The 25,110-nt window shown below is 40.7% G+C and overlaps 1 protein-coding gene across 3 annotated transcripts; it reads right to left on the bottom strand.

Moving 5' to 3' along the window:
- Positions 1 to 1,211: 1,211 nt before the first annotated feature.
- Positions 1,212 to 21,724, bottom strand: SELL (selectin L). 3 transcript variants are annotated; one of them, XM_045797669.2, is made up of 9 exons: positions 21,565 to 21,724; positions 20,633 to 20,714; positions 18,360 to 18,746; positions 17,348 to 17,455; positions 13,410 to 13,595; positions 11,848 to 12,033; positions 10,467 to 10,595; positions 6,278 to 6,296; positions 1,212 to 1,604 (listed from the first exon to the last, which is right to left on the bottom strand). In XM_045797669.2, exons 1-9 carry the CDS (start codon positions 21,565 to 21,567, stop codon positions 1,586 to 1,588), a joined length of 1,119 nt encoding a protein of 372 aa, XP_045653625.2. In that variant the 5' UTR covers positions 21,568 to 21,724; the 3' UTR covers positions 1,212 to 1,585. The 3 variants fall into 3 exon arrangements, with proteins under 3 accessions (XP_045653625.2, XP_045653616.2, XP_087715137.1); XM_045797660.2 differs by lacking the exon at positions 21,565 to 21,724 and having other exon boundaries at positions 20,633 to 20,729; XM_087859011.1 differs by lacking the exons at positions 1,212 to 1,604; positions 6,278 to 6,296; positions 21,565 to 21,724 and having other exon boundaries at positions 10,459 to 10,595; positions 20,633 to 20,729.
- Between the last annotated feature and the right edge of the window lie 3,386 nt (positions 21,725 to 25,110).

Raw genomic sequence — 25,110 nt, 5'->3', positions numbered from 1 at the left:
ACAGGTTGTGCACTAGACAACTCTAAAGGATATATCTTAAGCTACATGAATGTGAATGGTATAGCCTAGATTCGTAGTGTAGAACGTGGAGAATTATTTTGCAACAGCTCATATTATGAAGCAGGATCTGAGATGGATTTGAGAAAAGAAAATATAATCATTACCAAAAAAAATCATTTCATAACACGTATAATTTTGTATGAAAGTGGTATTGGCCTTGGGGCAAGAAGGGATTTCAACTAGTTTTTACCAGGCCCCTATTCTGTTGTAAGAAGTTAGCCATGTTAGATGAGTATCTGTTCGAGTCATCACATGCATGGAGAGAGGTTTTGCTGCAACCTGTATCAACAGTACACTGTATGCTCTTTCTGAGTTACACGAATACACAATCTACCAAGTGTCTAGTAATGAGCCAGCACTCTACGGATGTGACACCATCTTTGTCTTTAAGGAGGGTAGAATTTCACTGGGAGAAAACATACACGTGACAGTTTTTAAAATAACAGACCAAGTAACATTAAAAAAAAAACCAGCTAAGTCCAAAACTGCATGTTGTAGACAAAACTTGCAGCAGGAGGCCGCAGATCTGGACTAGCTATGAAAGGACTAGTTATGAAAGAAGTAAGGGTGGTGTAGGGACGGTGCTTGAGATGGATCTTAAAGACTAGGGAGAATCTCGGTAGATGGGTAAGAGGGCTGGGGTGGGAGGAAACTCTTTCTACTTGTTTAAATTGACATTGAAGACCTGTTGACTGCAGTTAGCTTTCTGGTGATGTTTTTTATTAACAATATAGTGGTCACTAAAAAAAAAAAAAGCATCATATACAAGACATCTTGGTGGGTCCAATAAAAAGAGCAACACTGAAAACCAAAAAAAAAAAAATAATAATAATCAGTGCAGGCTATCTCTCTCTTCTCTCTCTTGGTTTGATGCTCATGAAATGCTACATGTGGAAGCCGGCCAACTGGGAAGGGAAGACAGAAGGTGGGGAGGCTGGGGGCAGCTAAATAGGACGGCCTCCATTTACAGAAGGTGAGGCTACTGTGCAAGTAGCACTTTCTCTGTTTGGAACTGAACCCCATTACTTTGCTAGAGTTGGGAAGCAAGAGTAACATCACTTTTAAGAACTTATCTCTAAGAATGCACCCCTAGAGGCGACTGGAGGGCAAGGGAGATAAAATGTGACTTGCAACAAAACCGAGTCTGTAGGTACACAAGCAAGTTTCCACTGTATTTGAGGTCATCACGTACAGCACTGAGTTGTAACTGGAAATGGAGTCAAGATAGAGAGCAAAATAGGACATCTTTATATTCCATAGCTATCTTCTCCCCCCATGGTCCATGAAAAAGAATGAAACACTGAGCTATGTAAAGCACAACTGTAGCTGGGCTGCAGGGGTGGGTGAGGGGCACAGTGGGAGCAGAAAGATCTGCCGGTCCTGCAGGAATCTTTCCAGATGCGCTGAAGGAAACACACTTCATCTTCAATGCAGGAGACATCACCATGCGATACTTTTCAGGGAGGGATTTGAAGGATCCAGCGACACTTCAGTATCTCAAGAATTTTCTTTCACAGAGGGTGCTTTAATATGGATCATTCACCCTGAATGAAAAACAGGAGAATATAAATTAAGAAGATTAAAAATTGCAAAAGTGAACAGTGTTCGTAATAAAGGTAACTATTCACTGAAGGTTAGAAGAGGAGTGAAGGAAATGCCTTTCGGATAGGTTGGACAAGACACGGGATATTCACTAAGGCAAAGGAATGAGAATAAAACCCTAAGGCTTCTCACACTTGCAGGTGCTTGCCACCCAGAGGTGGTGCTAGAATGCAGACTGATTCAGTGGGTCTGGGTGGGGTCTGAGATTCTGCATTTCTCACAAGTTCCCTGGTGACGCTCATGCTACTGGTCCAGGGACCACACCCGGAGACATTTCTGGGGCACAGGCTTTGTCTTCAGATCGAATGAGCATGAAGGGCATTTTCGATAGATTTTTAACGGTGGGCGGTCAATGAAAAGTAGACGAAGATGACAATGTTCAAATAGAGAAATGAGAGAAAAATCAAAGCTTGTGAAAGATATGGTGGTAATTCTAAACGCCTGATTCTGGTGGGACATGATTTAAGAAAATGGGACAAATCTAGTTTCATGAGCTAAATGACACCTTTTTGTGTGTGTGACACAGGTGTCTCATTCTTGCAGAGGGTGGGGGAGGAATGGGGGTGGGGGAGCCAAATATGGCATGTCTTAATAGGACCTTTCAAAGGGAGAAGCAGATTCTGAGACTCTGCTGTCATGATGAACTGCCAGGGTAAACCACAGTTCAGCAGCTGCAAACGTGCTTGCCAATACAGAGATAAAAATGTATCTGAAAACAAAATTTCACATATACCCTCCACTGAGGTTGGCATCGTATCTTCCTGTGTATCTTGGGTGTAGCTTTTACCCAGGCAGAATTTAGACACTAGAAACCAAATGAGGTGGTAAACAGAACCAATTTGCAGAAGAGTGAAAATAACCCAGCAAGAATTGAAACCACAAATGCCCAAGAGTTGGTCATTCACCATTTTAAGGATGAGCACACAGGACTATACCGGTTGGCACCAGGCCTTTAAAAAAAATGCTCCAATGTTTAGTGTGATGCTTTTCATCTTATGTTTGGCTTGTTCTAGAAATACACTCTGCTTCTTCGACCCCACCCCTTCCTCAGTGCCATCGCAAATGGTTTCGGGGAGAAAAGTCGTCGCATCACGGGGGGCAGAGGGTGTCTGGGACTTAGAACTCTATCACTGAGTCCTGAATTCTAGATGCATAAGGATGGGTCCAAATGGGGACAAATCTCAGCTTTGTCATTTATTCAGTGACCTCAGACTAGATATTTTGTTTCTTTTTGCTTCTGTTGCTTTACCTGTAAAATGAGAGTATTAATAGTCCTTCTCCCCCACAGGCTTGTAGGCAATGTTGCCTGATTTCAGACACCTAAAACACTCAGAGCAGTGTGCAGCATGGAATTAATGTTTCATAAATGTTTACAATTATCTTAACTATGTCACTAGCTCAGGGCCTATAGGAAAGTGATTCAACTAGCTCAGTTGTAAAGAGAGTTTGAACATGACATCCATCAAGATCCCTTCAAGACCTAAAATTTTATAATTCGATGAATTCAAGTCATCTTGGTCAATAAATGAGAGGTGTCTCAAGGCAGCTGGGAAAATAATGCTTCTTTGTTAAGTCCTTCTAGAACATCTGGTGATACATTCAGGACCTGTCTTGATGGGGTCAGCCTTCCTTTCCAACTTCTGTTCACAGCTCCTCTACACCCTGGGCTCTCAGCAGTTCCAGTCACTGCCTCCTGAACACGCTGTCCCAGCCCCACTACCGTAGCATGTTTAATCATTTCCCTATAGTCTGTCTCCCCTGCTTCTCTCTGTACACTTAATCCCATCCATTCTTCAAAACCAACCCAGGGTTCACCTTCTTGATAACATTTTCTGGGATCAACAAGCTTCTTCTGTATTGAAAAAGTACTTTAACACAGAGTTCATTGTCCATTACCATCCTCTGCCTTATATTTTTCTGAAAATAATTGTTCTTAATTTCTCTGTCTTCACTACTCAACTAGATAATAATCTCCCTGAGGTGAGGGTCAAGGACTTACTCCTCTTGGTGTCTCAGTCAAGCTTAGCATTGTTCCAACACAAAAGTATGCAATAAACAACTATTGATTGATTCATTGTAAAAACCAGTGAGCCATCAAACTTTATGTGGCAATTAGCTGACTGTGGTAATTAACTTAATGCTAATACTCTTCTTGCCAGCCTCTCTTCCTGTCCCCCCAGGTCTTCTAAAAAATTGAATTGATCTGCTTCCATCTAGTGGCAATTAAAAAACAGGTGGTTCCTGTGACAAGAAAACGGCTCTGGGTGGATTGTGCCAGAAAAGACTTTCACTCACTGGGTGTGAGCATGAAAGAAATCTTTATATCTTGTGGATTTCCTGCCCACAGAGATAGGGAGCCCAGCCCAGAGAAGGGTCTAGGTCCCCATCTACAGTATTGAATGAAATATAGGGAAATAAAATAAAATAGAATGTAGGAACCTTCACTGACCTGATGTCCTTATCCAGTCATCCAGTTCCTGTATCATCTCCTAGCCAAGTTTTTAAAAGAGATGGCTTCCATGTTCTGCCTCTACTTCCTCATTTCCACTGAACCCTCAACTCCTCGCTATCAGACTTCAGTCATGACCTCAAACACAGAGCAGTCTCTGCACGGATACCCTTGTTACATCCAGTGGGAACTTACTGGTTCTCCCAACTGCCTTTGAACCATTTCTACTTCCTTCTTTCCTTGGCATTCATGACCCAGACTCTCCTCATCTTCCTTCTACCTCTCCGGCAACTTCTCCCCCTTCTCCTTTTCCTTCATCAACCCGTTTGATATGGATGTTTCCCCAGTTCCCACCCTCTCTCCCACATCCTCTTCTGTTCTCCCAATCCACACACTTCTCAGATGACTGTACCTGCTCCCAAAATAGCAGTCAACCTTCTGGAACGTGAGAACCCCCAAATCCACTCTCCTGCCCCAAGGTGGCCCCTGTGTTACAGATTGAACCAATCAACTCTGGACGAGCCACAGACACCTAAATCTCAGCACAGACAAAACTGAACCTAAGATCTTCACCTCCAAAACCCATTCTTTCATGTTCCCTTCTCAATAAAGAGTATAGTATAGACAGCAGCCATCCATGAGCTCCTGATCAAAACCTTGATGATTTCTTTGATTCTTCTCTCTCTCACTTAGCCAATTAATTACCATATTCACTTGATTTTGAACTCAACCCCACTGCTATTTCTCTACACAGGCACCATCAGCTTTAACCTAATAACTTCAAATGTCTTCAAAACAGTTCTTTGCCTCCAGGCTCACCCAACTCCCCTGTTTGCAGAATGATCCTCAAAGGTGAAAATTTCAGCATGACATTCACCTGCTTTACCCCAAAGACTTTAGGATTAAGTCCGTACTCCTTAGTATGGCTTATAAATTACTCTATGATCCAGCTTATGTTGTCTTCTATCTCTGCAGTTGCTCTTTTTAAAATATTTTATTTAAATTCAATTTAGTTCACATATAGGGTATTATCAGTTTCAGGGATAGAATTAGTGATTCATCAGTTGCATATAGCACCCAGTGTTCATCAAATCATGTGCCCTCTTTAATGTTCATCACCCCATTACCCCATCCCCCCATTCACCTCCCCACCAGCAACCCTCAGTTTGTTCCCTATAGTTAAGAATCTCATGGTTTCTCTTTTGCACTCAAAGCTACAGTTCACTGAACTTCTTCATAACAATTTGTGGTTGTTAGCATGGCTGTCTGAACAAGCAACCAACTTCCTCAGGGACCATCCTGCTTTTTCCAGCATTTTAAAACATGCTCGGTTTTCTAACTGGGCACTCAGTATGTTACCAAAGTCTCACCTCCCTAGTGCTTCCTATCTACACTCTCCTTCCCAAAATCTCTAAACAAGTCCCTGAACCCCTGAAACCGAGAAACGTTTTGACGTCTTCACTTCTGCCAGCTGAACCATGTATTCACACGTCTGCAATACTTCTCAGTCTGTTTCTCCAGCTGAAAACAATCTGAGGTCCAACATCAAGCTAAGAAAAAAAATTGCTTCTTTGGGGAAGCCACAGGCAGAATTCATGTTCCCCACCTTTTCTTTCCACGTTTCTGAAGGTCAACGCTTATCAGAGCAGAAGTCATTTACATTCTTGTACTAGGGCACTGAAGGCCTGGGGTCCAGAATTATACCTCTTTAGGGCCTGGGATTTATTAGTTTCTCAATAAATGCTTGATGAATTGAATGTTTCCTGAACCCTGTATTTGGTATTGCCCTTATATTCCTCTAGGACACGAAGAGAGATGTCATCATGCTTCCAATCCTTACAGAAAATTCAGGGATAATCAGAAAAAGCTCCCTTCACATAACTGCCCTTTCTTAATAGGGCATTATTTGTTCATTTGTTCATTCATTCATTCATTCATTCATTCTAACCCCCTGGCACTAAAACAAAACCACTCACATAAAAAAGCCAAAAGCACAGCTTTTAAAGGAGGCTAGTGGATTATCACTTTATATGGAAACTTCATTTGAATGAGACCTCATATAAATAGTTACCAAGGAGTTAACATGTCTAGCTATAACAGGAAGTATCTCAGGGAAGGTAGAGAAAAGATCAACAGATATGGAAACTTCTCACTGATGAAACTTACCTTTCATGGGACTCTTTACCTAAGAACAGAAGAAACAGAAAAATGGCATCAGTGAAAGTAGATAATTCCAATTTTTTTTAAAGTAAGAAGGCAGAGTCCCACTCCCAAAATTGGCTTTTGAGGTATATTATGCATTTGTTGGTGGACCCCACCTGTGTGTAAGGGGATTTGAGATACTGGCTTAATGTGCTAATTCAAACAGTGGTAGAAACTCATACGTAATTGACCCATTGATGCGGATGCTTCTGCATTCCATTTCATCCTCTACGCTGATCCTAAAGACAGAAGTCTAGCCTGAATTGCCTGTCAGTCCCGCTCTACCCATACGCGTGTTTACCCCTCCCCGCCCGCCCTCTCAGCCCACCTGAAGATTCTCCCCTAAGAGACTTGGCTGCTAATACTGTAAGAATATGTGTCATTACGTCTCACACCACCTCGTCTGCGAGAATCCACAAAGAAGTTTCACTCAGTTCTCAGTGGCAGGAATTACTCATTCATCTGAGTAACTGATGTGTTTTTACCTTACAAACACACTAAATATCATAACGAGTTATGCTCCCTTCTTTGATTGGCTGCCAGGAAACAGAGCCAGAGCTGAGACCCTTTTCTATCAAGTGTACAGGACTTTGAGACACGCGTTTTTATGTACTAACTTCACTTCTTGCTCCAACTTCTTTTTATGCCCTAAATTTTGGCCTTCCTTTCTTACCTACTTTTAAACTAATTTTAACTTACTATGTTAAATGCATTTCTTAAACCATCTTACATCATTTCTGAAAAAAAAAAAGAGTGTAAATAAGTAGATTAATGAACGAACTGCAGAGTTGGACTCCAGAGGAAATAAAAGCAAAAAAAAAAAAAAAAGTTTTTTAAGAAAAAAAAATCACCGGGAAGCACTATGCATCAGTGGCTATAAACTGGACCTCTAGAATCATCCAATCTGGGTGCAAATCCTGTTTGATCAACTGTGGTGTATCTCTGAATAGCTGCTTAGCCTCTCCAGTCACAGTTCCTTCATCTGTGAAAGGGGCATGATCATTACATCTTCTTCATTGAGTTGGCAAAATAAAATGTGCTCAAAGTATTTATTTATTTATTATTTATTTATTTATTTTATTTTTTAAATATTTTTTATTATATTATGTTAGTCACCATACAGTACATCCCTGGTTTCTGATGTAAAGTTCGATGATTCATTAGTTGCGTATAACAACCAGTGCACCGTGCAATACGTGCCCTCCTTACTACCCATCAAAGTATTTAGGCCAAGATCTACCACATACACAGTGCTCAGATATTGTTTTAAACCTTTAAAATGTTAGAATTTACTCTTTTACGCATTTCCTCCAAAATTCTGCCCGCTGATGATGGGCTGAATGCATTTGTGCAAGGAGAATTCAATCCGAATTAACTTCAGGCTCTGTTTATCTTCATATAAATATATTTTCCTTTTAGGAACAACGACACACATAACAATACGTGAGCAGGAATCTGTTACGACCGAGAGAGTTCTTTTTGAAGAAAAAGGAACTAAGTGGCACGTGTTCAGTTTCGTGTCTTGTTCTAACCCTGTGGGTTGGTTCAGGTGGGGGAATTCTTACAACCAAGAGAAAATGTAGAGCTTCATTGTTCTGAAGACCACTGGTGTTAGGGGGCGTGCGTGGATGGGAATCTGATCTCTGATTCTGGCCCCTGCTGATATGGGATTTGAGACATTTGGCCTAAAATCACTGCCTCAGTTTCCTTATTTTTCAAACAAGCCTAGTGATAATGACTAATCAGAGAATGATTATCTAGGGGAAAAAATGTTCCTAGACAAGCCCATATGGATGGGCATGCATTTCTAGAGCTTGCATTCATTTCTCTTGCAGAAGAACTGAGCAAAAGCCTGGATATCAAAACAACTAGGGCAGGTGCCAAACTGCAGTTTCAGAAGATCCGTCCGAGGACAAGACAGGAGTCAAGAATCTAGTCACTTCACTGGCTACTATGTCCTAAATATTCACTTGTCCTCTTTTTCCAGCTTGCTGAACCCAAAACACATATGAAATCCTCAGAGTTGATAACTATTATACACATGCAGATTTATTGCTTTTAACTTTTTTTCTTGTAAATGTATGAGCTACACTGTTAGAAAAGCTCCGGGGGGAGGGTCTAGCCTGGGAACCCAACCATCATTCCTAACACTGTTTCTGTGGGGAAAACATTCTTCATGTTGCAAAGAACTAACTTACGACTACAATCTTTGGAAGATAAAGTCACTTGAAAGTTGGAAATATCAGAAGATGTTCCACAAATGAAGTCCATTAAAATGCTACATGAAAGATACCCTGACCCTCCTACAGAGTCAGTGATCTTTTGGGGCTTCTGTTCTCTTTGTTGGCCTACAGGTATCTAGCCCAACTGCCCGTTATCTGTTTCCTGTTTGCCCCACACTTATTCCCACAGCAGGGGCATGTAGTTTTCAAGTTATCAGTTTGAGATCTTGTACAGAAATGACTCCAAGGTAAAAAATGTAAAAACAACCGCACTGCTTTTCTCACCCCTGCTGATAGAACCACCTTAGCCAGCTAAACCCCGCCCTGCACCCCGCACCCTGCCACTGAATGAATACAAGTGACTTCATTCTAGTCTTTTGATTCTACTATCAGTTATTAAAAGACTTCAGAATTTGGGAATATCCTCCCTATTAAGGTGACTCCCAGCCCCCAAATCCTTAAAGATTATTTAGAGAACAGCCCCCATATCCTGGAGGGCGGTGTGTAATGGTCTACTGCATTCTCTACCCCTCAGTTCTGTCACCATCACCCAAGGTAGGAGGGAAAGAAGGACGATCGGGGTCAGGCTTTGAAGTCTCAATGGAAAGGGTAATCAATGGTGGGAGAAAAAAAATCTTATTCTTCCTGTGCCTTAGAGTAATACTTGAGTACTTCATATCATACTGTAAGATGATGGGATCCAGTCTTAGCAGAAGCTGCAGGAGCAGAGACAGTGAACTTCTTGGTGCCCTCACTTGACACTGAGGAAGTTCTTGCACATCAACAGTGCCCTCTTCCATCATCTTTCTGGGTTGGTTATAAAACTAAACTAGTAGCGTTCTTAAATTTGGAATGAAAGATCAGATCACAGTAGAAGACCATTAGGGATTGGTGGATAATATTCCTGCAACCGGCAGTGAGGATGGGTGATGGGCAGCCTTTAGAGACCATAGTCATTGAACAGAATACATACTAATTAATTGATTGAAGTAAAGTTAAAATGGCAACCAACTGACTCCATAGAAATGCAACACCAAACAGTTGCTTAGCAGTTACTTTGAGTTCATTGATGTCTTCTGAACCTAAAGCAGGTATATCTCAAAAGCTGCTAATGTCCATGGATTTCCTAGTCTTAAATGTTTCTGCCAGATGAGTTGGCCAAATGTGGCAGTGCACACTCAGGGCCTGCCACAGACTGTGGGCCTGTAAACAGCAAGTCGGTCCCACTTTTAGGTTTGGACACACTCAAGAGGGAGGTGAGGGGAGTGATGCTATTGTTTTTCTCCTGGTGGCGTCCCATGTGTTGTTCCAGGCAGGAGCTATTAGCTGCTCAAACAGCTCTCCTTATTCCCTTTTCTTCTCCAGGCCAGAGTAGAGGCGAAGCAAATGCAGTGCATTTGGTTAGAGCTGTGACCTCAGTGAATAGACACTGGGGAGGAAACGTGAGGATTTCTTCCAGGGACAATGCAATTCCCACACATCAGAAGCCCAACAGGTACGTGACTCAGGTTTTGGGGAACAGTGCCTTAAAAACCTTCCTGGATATTAGATTCCTTTTCTAGTGGAATTGTAGCACTGAGATCAAAGGCATTTAGGCACTTAGAGGACAGAGATTATGCATCCTTTTTTCAGAATTAAAGAAGAGCAAAGAACCATTAAAATATCTCATTTGCCTATTATCACCCTAGCATGATGCCTTAAAGACAGTAGGCATTTTTAAAAGGTTTGTCAGATGAAAAGCACAAATCGGCCAACTTGTTTTAATGGAAGTGTGCGTGGGCTGTTTCACACATCCCCAGGGATGATGTCTACAGAACACAGAGCTTGGTATCCTGCTTCAGTTGAACTGATCATACTTAATTTCCTTTGGGTTTCTATATTTTTTTCCACTTTGAATTGTATTACTTTCATATAAAGTCGAACTCACATACCTTTCTTTAATCTTCTTGCCAGCCAAATGATAAATGCCAGCCCAGAAAATGCAGTAACCATGACGGCCACTGGAATGAAGATAGGGTTGTAGTCGCCCTCCTTGATCATTGAGAAACTTCTGTCGACTTCTGAAAGAGAGAGCAGTAAGGCCCATAGCATGAGGCCACAGCACTCTTTACTTAGTGCCTTCTCACGACATTAGGCTTTTTTTCCTCCTCATGTCTTCCAGTAATAGCCCATTTGATGACATTTGACAGATGAGGAAACTGGCATGGAAGGGACCATGACGAGTTAACAGCAGAGACAGAGACAGGTCAAGCTTTTCTAGCCCAATGCCTATAAATTCTTAATCTCCAGATCTGCAATTCATGGAACTCCCAGAAGAAGTACTTAAAAATCTTGGCAAAGAGTGGTCATCGTTGTATTTATTTCCACGGCCTTGTTCAATAGTTGGGACTCTATGACACTGGGAAGACCTAACATGTCTAATATGACTTCAAGAAAAACAATCTGAACCAGGTAACATATCAATCAAAGGAAACCATTAACGCTTTTACTTTGAAACAACTGTGCAAACTTATGTACTTGCTGTTTGCATGCCAAGGACCCACACTAAACTGTCTTTCAAATGATGTGGTCTTACCACATATTTCCACTTCCTTCACAAATAAGTAGATGGATACACCTATATCTTCTTGAAAGAGTGAACTACGTTCATTTGGGAACTTTCATTGAAAAGCTACCCATATGCAAAACTCTATGTTCTGATACCACCAATTAAATAAATGTACTTTTGCATATTAATGCAGGGTGTGTCCCTTATTCTTTGTGTTACTTTGATGAACCCTTTCAAGGTGCTTCCACCCTCAAAGCCAAATGTATAATAGAAAAAAGGCTCAAGTTCCCAGAGGATCCAAACAGAGGACAACTTATTTATTTACCTTATTTAGCATGGGCACTGTGTCAAGTGGAGAGTCCATGGAAATGAGGAAGACATAGTCCTTCTCATGCACAGATTAGGGAGGCATCAGCTTAGAGATAATGGAGAAATATCCACAATTTTGGGAATTAGGTGGTCACTGGTGACCTTTGTACTAACTTTGACTAACGGAAGTGAGATAGTAGTGGACTAGAAGAATGAATAAGAAATAAGTCAGAGACAGTGCCTTTAGATGTTAAGAGTTAAGATAGGAGTTGCCACTGAAGGAAGACTTAAGAACAGCCTAGGATTTTACAGTAAATTAATGTGTACAAATTTATCTTTAGGCCACATACATTTAACAAAATGCAATTTAAAAGTTTAATCTATCTTTCCCCACTATCTTCCCACCCACCAGCTCCATTTTTAAATGTTCAGTATATCGGGGCAAATTTACTCACTTTGACATTTTGGACTAGGGCTTGACCAGATTCCAGATGATCCACAAATGGTTTTCCTCTCCCCGATCAACTCCATTCCCTCTGAGCAGTTGAAGATGCACGTGGAGGTAAAGCTGAAGTTCTGCAAGGGGTGACTACAATCCATGGTCCCCAAATCAGGGGCCTCCAAAGGCTCACAGTGAATCACTTCAATGAAAAAGAAGAAAGCAGTGTTTCTGAACAGAGACCCTCCCTTGACCAAAGGTTTTTAACCAAAGTTACTTGACTCAACTGTAGAGCTCCTGATTGAATCTAGACATTTATAATCTCTAAAAATTAGTTCTGATAATGCTGCTTCCAGACTTTACTTTCTTGAGAATTATGGAGAGTGGTGAGTCAGAGGGGAAGCCAGGAGCACTGGCAGCCCTGGGGGGGTGGGGAGTGAAAGGGAGGGGAGCAGAGGGTAGAGTTGGCTGCTCCAGGTTGCTGCCCAGTTCTGGGAACTCTCCAACACTGCTGGAAGTGTGCCATGCTACATGGCCTTGGCCTCAAGAGCTCTCATGGAATATGCTCAGTGAATTCAGAGAATTCCCACCCTTTCACTTGACCTAAAGCAAGAAGTGTGGAGAACCCCAGTTCTCTGAAGCAAGTCACTCAACTTCTGTAAAATTCAGCAGGTGGGTCAACTTAGTTCTATGATTTCAATATGATTTTGATACTTTTTTGAGAATTAAACCACTTAAACTTAGTGAGTCAGATGCATAAATGTAGAAAGTGTAACCAAAACTTCACAAGGTCGGATGCCACCAGTTTTCTCCCATATAGGGATAGTCTTCTTGGCAGTTAAAAAGAAAAACCCACCATATTTCGAATGAAAAAAAAAAAAGATCAAGAGACTATGTGTTTGTTTTTCACAGTAGTTGTTATTCCCCCGAGAGTTCACAGAGGAGGAAAAGTAAAAATGGTTTTAAGAATAAGCCAAATAAAACAAAACAAAAAAAACCCTTTCTACTGGGGCTCCTGGCTCAGGCAGTTAAGTGTCTGACTCTTAATCTCAGCTCATGTCTTGAGCTCAGTCAGGGTTGTGAGTTCAAGCCCTATGTTGGGTACGCTGGGTGTGGAGCCCATTTAAGAAAAAGAAAGAAAGAAAGAAAGAAAGAACACCAAAACCCTCAGCCCCCTGAGAAGGAAATTGGTTGGTGTTCAGTAAGATGCCACATAAAAAGGGTTATTGAGAGGACAGAAAAACTAACATTTAACTGAGGTTCAGCAAGACTGACTATTTATGCCATGACAATGAGAAAACTAAAACAAAAAAATACAGTATAATCACACCATGTATTACTGAAAATTATGTACATATTGTGAGATGGTTTCAGAGGTATTTGGTTGTGTTTTGTTTGTGGTTTTCTTTTTGATTTGAGCAACAATAAGCCCTTTAAAAAACATCACAGTATGATCCAAATTAGATTAAATTATGTTCCAAAGAGGACAGAGACTTCTTAGCAAGTTTCTACTGCATTTTCTCAGTTTGTAAACTCAAGGCGGCCATGACAAAACCTCTAGACTGAAGAGTTACTCACCTTCACAGGTTGGTTCTTGAGATGACCAATTTCCAAAAGGTCCGCAAGTGGTTTCTTCAATCCCAACGAGGTTTGTTCCCTCAGAGCAGTTGAAGGTGCACGTGGAGGTAAAGCTGAAGTTCCCCAGGGGGTGACTACAGTCCGTGCTCCCCAAATCAGGGGCTTCCAAAGGCTCACACTGAATCACTGCAGTAAGAAAAGAAACAGCACTGGCTAGTGTGAAAAGGATCTGATGTCTGGGTTAAAAGCCTAAGCTCTGCCTTGGCACAAGGTGAATTAACCCTTCCAGCGTTGGTCTTTTCATCAATGAAGGAGGAATTATGGGCACCTGGGTGCCTCAATCAGTTAAGCCTTTGGCTCAGGTCATAATCCCAGTGTCCTGGGACTGAGTCCTGCATCAGGCTCCCTGCTCAGCGGAGAGTCTGCTTCTCCCTCTCCCTCTGCCTCTCCCCCCTGCTTGTGCTTTCTCTCTTTCTCACTCTCCCAAATAAATAAATAAAATCTTAAAAGTGAAAGAAAGAAAGAAAGAAAGAAAGAAAGAAAGAAAGAAAGAAGGAAAGAAAGAAAGAAAGAAAGAAAGAAAGAAAGAAAGAAAGAAAGAAGGAAAGAAAGAAAAAGAAAGAAAGAAAGAAAGAAAGAAAGAAAGAAAGAAAGAAGGAAGGAAGGAAGGAAGGAAAGAAAGAAAGAAGGAAAGAAAGAAAGAAAGAAAAAAGAAAGAAAGAAAGAAAGAAAGAAAGAAAGAAAGAAAGAAAGAAAGAGAGAGAGAGGAATCATGGTAACTGTATTAACTTCCTAGAGTTGGTGTGGGAATTAAATGATCTAATGTAAGTCAAGGACTTAGAAGAGAACCTGGCTTATAGGAAGTCCTAATTAAAAACTAGCTAGTCTTTTCATTATTGTTGGCATTATCTGAGGAGAGAATGTTTAAACCTACATAGGCTTACATGGGAATGACCAGCTCAATTTTGAAATAACTGTCACATCAGAGCTCCTAGGCATATTAGAGTGCTGGGAGTAGGAGGTATGGAAAAAGAATGGGAAAGCTTTAGGAAGCATCTCAGCCTTGATTCTGTCATCATCCTCTCTAGCTCCTACCTTCAGCCTCCTCCAGAAACTATTTCCCTGCTCTGACTTGTGGTATCATAGTAGATCGAATTGAGCCTGGCAGATCATTCTTCACATTTTTAGGCCCTGCCACGCCATTTGAGCAAAGATTTCAACCCTTGTGTTCTATTGCTTATCAAATCTGAGCCATCGTTATAACCTTAGTTTTCAGACTTCAATGAAAAATGGACTTGAGGAATTAGAAAATTTTTATATTTTCCATATACAGTACAAGTCCAAATTAACTTATGTTCACCAATTCAGCTCATGCCTGCAAGCAAGTGCCTAAAATATTCCAGGCATAGTCTCAATCTGATATGTGAAATGGTAAATAATACTTAACTGATCTCAAGTGGTTGTCAGCCTACCAGGGGATACAGACAGTTACATGGATGACTTCAATAAATGTGGAATAAACAAGAAAGAAATGTGTGCAGCTATTGGAACATGGAATAGGGAGATTTAGCTTGTCTTAGGGTCCAAAGAAAGCTTTCTGGAAAAAAAAAAAAGGTCCCTGAACTATGTTTTTTTTTTTTTAAGATTTTATTTACTTATTTGACAGACAGAGAGACAGCCAGCAAGAGAGGGAACACAAGCAGGGGGAGTGGGAGAGGAAGAAGCAGGCTCCCAGCGGAGCAGGGACCCCGATGTGGGGCTCGATCCCAGGACCCTGGGATCACGCCCTGAGCCGAAGTCAGACACATAATGACTGAGCCACCCAGGCACCCCTGAATTATGTCTTAAAGACGAACAGCTGTATTAGCTATGTGCAAAATGAGAGAGAAAGCCATGAGCAAGTCAATGAGATATGAAGCACATATGAAAAGTGTGGAGAACTACAAGCATGTTTACGTTACTAGAATGAAAGAGGAGGCAGGGGGTGATGTGAGATGAGATTAGAAAGAAAGGTAGGAGCGAGGGCAAAACCCTGTTATCTTTTTTCATTTATTTACTGAGTACCTACTATGTATTAAGCATTTCTCTAAGCTCGAGAAGTTCAGATTTCATCCTGTAGGACAAATAATAGTTAGAAATTAAAGGGTGGATATATATGTGATGTTCGTTTGATTTTGATTGTTTTTGATTAATCGGCCTGCCTATAATATGAATAGTATATTTAAGGGAAGCTAATTTAACCTTGTGGAATTCAGCTAAGAAATTAAAGCAGTAATCTAGGAGGAATGAGGGCAGTAGTAGCAGAATTGACAAATAGGAGGAAAATTAGAGAAACAGTAAGTTTCACTCTCATTTCAAAATGAGCAGTGTGTTACTTTGCATAAATGTAAGGGGAGGTAAAAGAGTTTCATACCAGAGTATCCATCCATGTAAATGGTGGTGCCTCATACTGAGACAGAAATACAAAAAGGAAAGCTGGCCGGGACAATTAATTTTACAACCTTTGGGGCATTGGAAAAGATTTGCTTGGCATATTTGGAATTCAGGGCTGGACAAAGATTTGTCAGTTCAAAGCTCACATGAATCTGTGAGTCTACAGAAATTGGTAAGTTTGACCAAAGTGGGGTCATGTAGAGTCCCTGGACAAAAGATAGAAGAAAATGAGAAATAGCAATGGTGTATGGGCTTGGATGAGTGCCCATGAAGAAATTCAAGGAGAAATGATGACAGGTAGAAAGAAGACCAGAAAAGAATGATAAAATGGAAGCCAAAAAAAAAAAAAAAAAAAGGAACATGTTCAAAAAGGAGCATGCCAATGATATAAGAATTAAAAAATAAAAGGTAAAAGTATTAAGGATAAATAAATAATAAATAAATAAATAGTAAAAAATAAACTTCAGCAGTGGAGTGTAAGTATTGGGTAGGAATTGAGTGAAATGAGTTAGACCTATTCCAGTTGGTTGACATTTACATTTATTTTGGCTGTAATTCTTTATCTTTTACAAACACTGCTTTTCTCTTCTTATACTTTTCTATCCTATGCACCAGATACTTCAACCATAGTTTTGAAACTCAATCAATACCAATCAAAGGATTTGATGTTTCTTTCGGTAGTGGGTTGACTGGGTCAAAGACTCCTTGACTTTGAGTCTATGTACTCTTTCCTTTCTGTTTCTACCACCATGACTGTGAATGATTTCAATAGACTCCTACTGATTCTCTCCGACTTCTCTTTTTGTTTTCCAGTCCATCTTATGAATCGCTTCTAGGAATATTGTCCCCAAAGCAGGTGTTAAGATACTAAGTGGCCTCCCATTGTCAAATAAAGACCAGATTCTTTCATTAGGCAGTTAACTCCAGCTTATCTTGCTTTCCATCAAACTAAATTATGAGCATATATAATTTCCACTAGTTAATCACAAATCCTTTATGGGCAGAATCTATAATACATTTGTTTTTGTATCCCCACCCAAAATGTATTGGGTTTATTACTATATTTTTCTGACCTGTATTTTGTATCCTTATGTGACCTTCTTTCTCAGCCTTGCCCTGTCATAACTTTGAGGATTACATAAAAAAGCAAGATTACCAAATGGGTAACTCACCCTCCTAACAAAAAATGGCAACATTTCTTTCAAGCTTTAGGCTTCTAATGAATCCAACAAGTTGGCTAGATTATGAGTTCCTTAAGGCAGGAATCTACCAAATCTACCTTCTTTGTGGCACTCAAAAAGACTCACGAAGAAGTGAATTGAAACTTCATGCTGACTTATGCAATCTTTCAGGAAACATAACAACGTTGTGCAAGCATACCCTTCTGATCAAAAACTTCTTCCTTCTCGGAATGGCTAGTACCATTTTGTCCCAGTCAACTTCCACATGCTATAAGAACCCCTGTAACTATATATAGGCACAGACAAGTCAGGATGGGGGCTTACCAAATTGGCACTGGGGCCCGTAGTAGCCCGCATCACAGTTGCAGGTGTAATTATTGATGGTTTCCACACATTCTCCGTGGTGGCCACATGACCAGGGCTGACAAGAAGCTTTAAAGGGGGGGGGGTCACAAATAAATTATTTTAATGTGATTACTTCTTAGTACTCATAGTCACTTCTTCAGGTATAGATAAGTTTTTGGCTGCAATTATTTTAATGAACAGGAAAGGTTTATTTGTACATTCATAGCTTTTTTGCAATAAAACCATAGGCTAGAATTTTTCATTTTTGTAATATACTGACCCTATAACCACAGACACATACAGAGAATGAATTTACCAAGGCTAATACTCTATAACATTTTGGGGAAACTTAGTGACATACTTTGAAACTCTTGGAATGGCTTTGTTTTAAATGTTGTAAGTAGGTTAAATGATGACCTAATTCCAACCATTTCTGCAATATGCTTGGCAATCCCTTCCTTTACAGAAAGTACTAGAGAAAGATTAAGAAGTCTGAACTTGTTAAATCAGTAGAGAGCCAATTTACAAGAGATCAAATTAACTCTGTTCCACTGTTGAAATATGACTTGGAAAAACACTGACTGTTTTGGAACTGAAAACAGAAATTTCCATCCTCCATAGATAATGAAACATGGCAGTATTTCATTACATAGAATTACGTAAGATTTAGCCAAGAAGGAAACATGAGCATAAAGCCCCGTACCTTAACAGTGAGGAAACGGGGGTCATGTGAGCCTGAGCTCCTGGCTGGACCCATCTCTCTGCTTCTTCTTCCCTGCCTTACTTCTCACATACACTTACCTATTGATGTAAATTGATTTAAAGGTGTAGTTTTGGGGTGTTAGGAGCAGCCCCACACACCAAAAATGCACAGAAGTGATATGATTTGGGGGGGGGGCTGGATTTATTTTAAAATGTGCTAGAAACGGCTCTCTTCCCTACCATCCCCCGGGATGAGTCCCAGCATTCTCTCCACATGGCCACTCCCTACCTGTGTAACAGAGGGCTCTCTTTTGTTTGTAGCAGGAGTCATCGTTCCACTTTCCTGCGTCTTTCGTCCTCTTGATGTATATCTCCACACAGTCCTCTTTGGACTTCTTGTTGTTAGGCTCCCCATCTCCCCAGTTCTCTGCTTCTTTGGTAAGAGACTTGTTGGTTCCCACCCAAGTCCATATCCCCCCCATCTTCCGGATTCCTATCCAGTAGTAAGTGTGGCTGAAGGGAAGTGTCCTCTCCAAGTACTCAATTTCCCCCTTGTTTTGTATGGCAACTAAATCTGTGTAATCTTCTTGGCAGAACTTTCTAGCCCTTGCCCAGTTCATGGGATTTTCAGAATGGTGGTAAGTCCAGCAGTTGGTTCCATGACGTGCAAGCAAATCTGAAAGGCATCAGTGTGAATTATGTAGGCTCACAATTACAACTGAAAAGAATCTACAACTAATCCAGGCTGAGCCTGCCACTTAAAGATGATGAAACCAAGACCACAGAATCAGTCATTTGCAGATTTGAAGTAGAACCTAGACCTTCGGGTCCTAATCACTTTTCACAGTAATATATAATACTTTTGCTCGTTGCCTTATTTTAGACAAATTTGGTAGCTTCCTAGATTTTACTTCACAACCTCATTTTTTCTCAAAATTCTTCCAAGTGAAATGTAATCAACGTATTTTAGAAATTGACATTTCTTTTTCTATTTCTGTATAGTTATGTATCCCTAAAACTTATTGCCCACTTCTTTAAATCCTGGGATAATTTCCTAAAAGTCAACATTTATGTTTCTATAGGAGAAGTAATATGAGAACAGGAATAACAACATGCTTTTAAGTATTCTCTTTCATATCAAAAAGATCATCTTTTACCACAGGAAGAGCTGCTTCTGGGAAAGCCTCAGTACATAGCTCAAGTCTTATATATCTAACTATGTATTTTTTAAAAAGAGAAATTTACAAAACCAAATGCTGCAGGATTATGAAATTAATTTAGATCATGTTCTGTGCACAAAGATACTCAACTGATGGTGTTTAATAATCATATGGGTGCTTCGAATATGAGTGCTTTGACAAAACCAAAACAAACACATAATTATGCAATGACCTCATGGTATCATATGCCATTCTAAGCATGGTATGATCTATGTGAAACACTTCTACCATTAAGGTAAACGTTTTCACCAATATTTATTGATATTTGTATTTATTTTTGTAGGGCAAAAAACCATGGAGAAATACCAAAGAAAACATAGAGCCAATTTTTACAGTCTCTTAAAGATTCTGAATAAGGAATAACAGATGCAAAGAAAACATAATTAGTCTTGATCAATTAAATATATCAGAAGTGAACAGAGAACTGAGAAACAGATATTATTTATAAGTAAAGAATGTAATAAAATAAACATTTAGAACAGAGTTTGGAAGGAACATTCTATCCGAATGTAAGTTCTAAGAGGGAAGAAACTGTTTGGTTCAGTACTGTATCCTCAGTGCCTAGAACAGTGTCTGACACATTATAGGGACTTGGAAAACACTTGCTGAATGAAAAGGGCACTAGCTTTGCAGGTAACACGAGGCAGACAAGGTATAAAGAATGTGTCAGGGGCAGAGGAAAGCACATTTGCTTGGCCGGAGCTCAAAATTTAAGCTAGGGGGTAAGAAGCACTAGCTTCCTTAGGAAGGGGAAAGAAGGTTCAAAACAATTGCTGGAGAGTCTTCAAAAATCAGACATAAAACTTCCCACACCAATGGGAGAAGAATAAAAAAAAAATATATAAGGGGTCTGACCTTAAGAAGCTCACACTTTAATTATAGAAATGGCATTGATGTGCACTAAATTATTGAAAAAAACATAGAAAGTACTGAGCACCTGGCTGGCTGAGTTGGTAGAGTATGTGACTCTTGATCTTGGGGTTGTGAGTTCAAGTCCCATGTTGGGTGTAGAGATTACTTGAAAATAAAATCCTTAAAAAAAAAATAAATAAAAGTACCCTGCTAAATATTTGGCATGGATTGTAAGTGTCCCATCAGATATTTCTTAACTGACTTTATTTCTTCATAATTAAGACGTTTGTGGGATTATCAGGATCTGGATCGTGCAACGAGGGTCTGGCAGGTTTAGGAGGTTTCTGGGGGAAGTACTAAAAGTAACAGGTTAGAACTAACAACTATCTACCTAATAATCTTCCCTGCGGCTATATGAACCCAGTGGATATTTAAGAAAAATAAGCATAAGTTAAAAAGGGCTTAGCAATAGACAAATACCGTAACGTACCACAACAGAGGGCTGTCCAGACCCACCACTTGGAGATGTTCCATGAGCCCCTCTGAGAACTCTGACATTTCCGTGGAAATAGCTGCAAAGACAACATAAAATTATAGTTGGATTTATATTCTTAAATCACAAGTTTACAGCATCTCGAGGAGGTGGTGGCAAGTTCAAAATAAAATGCATACGCTCACTAGCCCTGTCTGGAGTAAGAGGTTTCTTAGATATGCATGAAAAAAGTAGCATTAAATTTGCTTTGAAACTGATACAGAGTTGTCTTTCTTTTCTTTTCTTTCATTTTCTTTCTTTTCATGTGTTAGCCTCAGCTGCTAATTATTGCTACTCTGATTTTTTCTACCTTTCAATAATTTTTTGTACTTCCTTTCTGCTGGGCTGTTAGATGAAACTATTTGATATTTAATATGTATATTTTTTTAAAGTGTTCTTTGATGCTTAATGAGCTATTGATGTCTGAGATTTAGATGTTAAAATCTTACACTGGATTGCAATGTTTCAATGTTTCAAATACTCAAAAGTATTAGATAGCCAGACATCAATAAAGAAAAGCAGTTCATTTCTTTTTCAATTAAAAAGAAATACGTTTTGCAGAATGCAGACCACAAGTTCTCTGCACACCTTAAAACCATATTTTCTGCAGTGTATCACTTCTCAGGCAACCCCAGTGTTTACCTGTACAAGTGCTCATTTCAACAAGACAGTACTTCCTCAGGAATCTCACCAGAGACAAGTCAATGAGGAGAAATCAGCACATCTGAGAAGAGAGATTCTAGAAGCACCTTTTAGACTCAGCATTTTTAATTCTTGGCTTTGTTAAAACCAAAAATGAAGTGTGTTGTTTCTTGTCCTTTGCCACCTGTCTTTGCAATCCCAAGGGGTTCTGTCTGAGCATCTGGAAATCTTTGAGGCTAAAATCTCACCATGGCTTTGCTCGTCCTGCTTTAGTTCTTCTGGACTTCAGCCACTCAACTCCACACCAGGGTGCCTGGGTCCTTGCCCACAGCTGGGTGTGCTGTGCTTTGGGAGGCCGTGTGGAGTGCCACCAGAAAGGTTTGCTTTCTTTCGTTTCTCAGACTAAGTCTCACATCCTCCTCCCCTTCCCCTCACTTTTCCCCACCTCTTCTTGCTCCTCTTTCCCCACCCCTTTCCTAATCTGACTTCTGTCACCACCCTGAGAAAAGAAGAGCTGTTGACCAAGGGCATTGTCATCCCTCCTGTCTTCTCCTCCTCCCTCTCTCTGCCTCCCTCCCTCCCCTCCACCCCCAACTCTCTCTCTCTTCCCCTCTTTTCTTTTTGGATAAAGCCTGTGCTACCTCTTGGCTATCCATGGTAATTGGCCCCAGGTAATTGCAAATACCATACAGTCAAAACAGCACTTCGCACCAATTCTTGACGGCTGTCAAACTTCAGTAGACAGTTCCTGCTCCTTCTGTCCTTGCTCGCCCCCTAGCGGAGATCCCTGGTAATGGCACCTTCTGGAGTTGAGCCCTGAAGAGAGCAAAACCCTGGGAGGATTTTGCCAAAGTTGGGGAGTCTGAGGGCCTAGAGTAGTTTTGCATTCCTGGAGTGTAAGGTAATAGACTGCATACGAAATTAGGACCTATATGATGGAGGGCAGTGGAAAGAAGGAGTGATGACAAAATCAGAGTTGTATTTTTAAAAAGATGAGTAATAACAGCTATAGCTGGAGAGCTCAACACTGCACACAGATCACCTTGTTGAATCTTCACGACGGTTAACTACCACATTCCCAGCAGGCACTGTCATCACCCCCCTTTTAAGAGAGTCTCAGAGAGCTTAAGAAAGTTGCGTTTAGTCACAAAGCTAGTAAGAGACACAGTCGGGGTTTTGAACCCAGGCCAGTCAGTTCTGAAGCCTGTGCTCTTGACGATTGTGGGGCACATCTTCTGCGGGGAGTTTGGAAGACAAGTCCAAGTGGGGACAAACCTGGAGCGAAGGGGCCCCGCGAAGTGTCAATGTTCCTACTATTCCTGAAGGAATGTCTAGACTTGTATTTCTGAGTCTTCTCCTTCAAGTCTCTCCTGACCCTTGTCGGATCAGGCTTTCAATCACACCGATTCCCTGAGACTGCTCCCGCCAAGGTCCCCCGCTTCGTGAAAGCCCTCAACCAACTCTCCGCCGTCATGTTATTGGACCAATCTGCCCCTAGTTCTCCTCCTACTGCAGGGACAGTTCATTCTCTGTTTCATTTGTTGCTCGGCTCTCATCTCTCTGCTCTACAAACCTTCCGAGCAGTGCTCCCCACTGTTTTCTTCTTTTCATCCCTCACTGACTTGGTGATCCGAGCCAGCCTCTTCACCTTGATGACTCCCAAATTTGTATTTCTAGCAAGGACTGTTCCCAGCCAAATGCCAAATGCCTACCCGATATCTCCATGTAGTTGTTTAATAAGCCTCTCAAATTTTACACGTGCCAAACTGAAATTCTGAATTCCTCTTCCCAAGCCTCTTGCCATCTCAGCAAATTATAACTCCATTCTTCCAGTTACTTAAGCCAAAGCTTTTGGAGTTAATTGAGATTCCCCTCTTGTTCTGACAAATCATATCCAATAGGTCAGCAAATTTTGTTGGCTCTGCCATGTAAATATCCAACCCCTTCCATTCCATTATGCGTCCAAACCACTATCATTTCTCACCTCTATTATTGCAGAAGTCCCCCCATCTAGTTCCACGTTTCTACCCTCTTCCTCTTATAGCTTTTTTCAACAAAACAACTTAAATGATTTAGTTAAAATGAGTATCAGTCACGGTCCCAGCCAGAAACAAAATTCACCCCAGAAGAGTGAATTCTTCACCCACTGAAGAGCCTTTACTGGAGGGACCACTTGCATACGCTGGGCAAGGCTAAGAAAACAAACAAGAAAGGGTGAGGCATCCAGAGGTTGGCAGTAGCAGGAACAGCTGTATCCCCAGGGCTGAAGATTCAAGAGAGGAGATGGTGTTATCAGAATCCAATGAGAATTGCAAACCTAAAGGAGAAGCCGCCCATCAGGAGTTGTAGTGGAGGAGAGATACAGCTGCTTCTAGAGAGAACACCTGTGCAGGGACAGGTTGCGTAAAACATATCCTGGCCACTCTCTCCTCTTGTTCTTTGATCTCCTGTCCAAGCCTCTTATTAGTCAAACCAATCAGAAATCAGCCCGCCAGTGATGCAGTCTGCAGGGCTTAGCCTCTGGGACCCAGGGCAGGGATGCCTGAGAATGGATGGCAGAGAGGAGAAAAATAAGCAGCATGAGAGAACACAAGTCAGATCCTCCAGTGGCTTCTCATGCCACACAGAGCGACATCTAAAGTCCTTACGGTGGCTCACAAAATCCTACATGGTCAGGCACCTGCTTCCTAATTGTTTTTGTTCTCAGAGATTTCCATTCTTTTTTGTAAGTTCAGCTATATATTTAAACAAGTTATTATAATCCACCTAGAAATTTAAACTTATATGCAGAAGAGTTTTCAGAATATTAATCCTGTATATTTGCAGAGGCAGTAGGTCCAGCATTCAATAAATGCCAATTGAATAAGTGAATAAATAAATCCCTTTTCGGTCATAAATGCAAATGTTCTTTTCTTTTTTAAGGAAAGATTTTATCTTCTTTTTTTTGTTTTAGTCTCATTATTTTGTTGAATATCTTTGTTGTTCTACTGGTTTGTTGGACATTCTCATTCTTCTTTGAAAACCAAGATCCAGGGTTTTCTTCAGAAAGCTGGTTTAGGTCATCTGGCTTCCAGCCAAAACTACATTCAGGCTCCAGACTTGCAACCTGTCTACACAGGCCCTTGTCCAAGAGAAGGAGAGACCATGGGTCCATCCAAAGTTGGGTTTTGGGTGGGGGTGGGGGTGGGGAGGAGTTATTTGGTGACATTGTCAGATATACACTCAATTTTTCACTTTTCTGTACATTTTAGATTCTGTCCTTATCTCATGTTAGATTTCTAGAGGACCCAGACCACATCAACTTAGCCCCTCACTAAGTTGCTCTCACTGAGTCCACCAGTGCTGTGATTTTTTGCTTTTCTCAAAGCATTTTTCATATGGATGATTTTGAGTCATACCGATGGATTTTGTATTTGTTAAAAACATTTTTTCTTGAACATACAGTGAAAAATTTGGCTTAAATTTGGTGCACATTCATCTCTACCATGGAATATGATTCAGCCATGAAAAGGAACGAAGTACTGATACATGCTATAATGTGGATGTACCTTGAATGCATTATGCTTAGTGAAAGACGCCAGACACAAAAGGCCAGATGTTATGTGATCCCATTTATATGAAATACCTAAAATAGGCAACTCCATGGGGACAGAAAACAAACTGGTGGTTGCCAGGGGCTGGGGGGACAGAGGCTTGGGGACTGACTGCTTCATGAGTATAGGGTTTTCTTTTGATGAGAGTATTTTTAACTAGATAGAGGTGGTGACTGCACAACACTACGTACGTACTAAATA

Source organism: Ursus americanus, chromosome 2 (genome assembly GCF_024610735.1).
Source record: "Ursus americanus isolate L20-20 chromosome 2, mUrsAme1.1.p, whole genome shotgun sequence".
NCBI classification, from domain to species: domain Eukaryota; kingdom Metazoa; phylum Chordata; class Mammalia; order Carnivora; family Ursidae; genus Ursus; species Ursus americanus.
The sequence above is the reverse complement of the archived record's forward strand: the minus strand, read 5'-3'. Positions and strand labels throughout refer to the sequence as shown.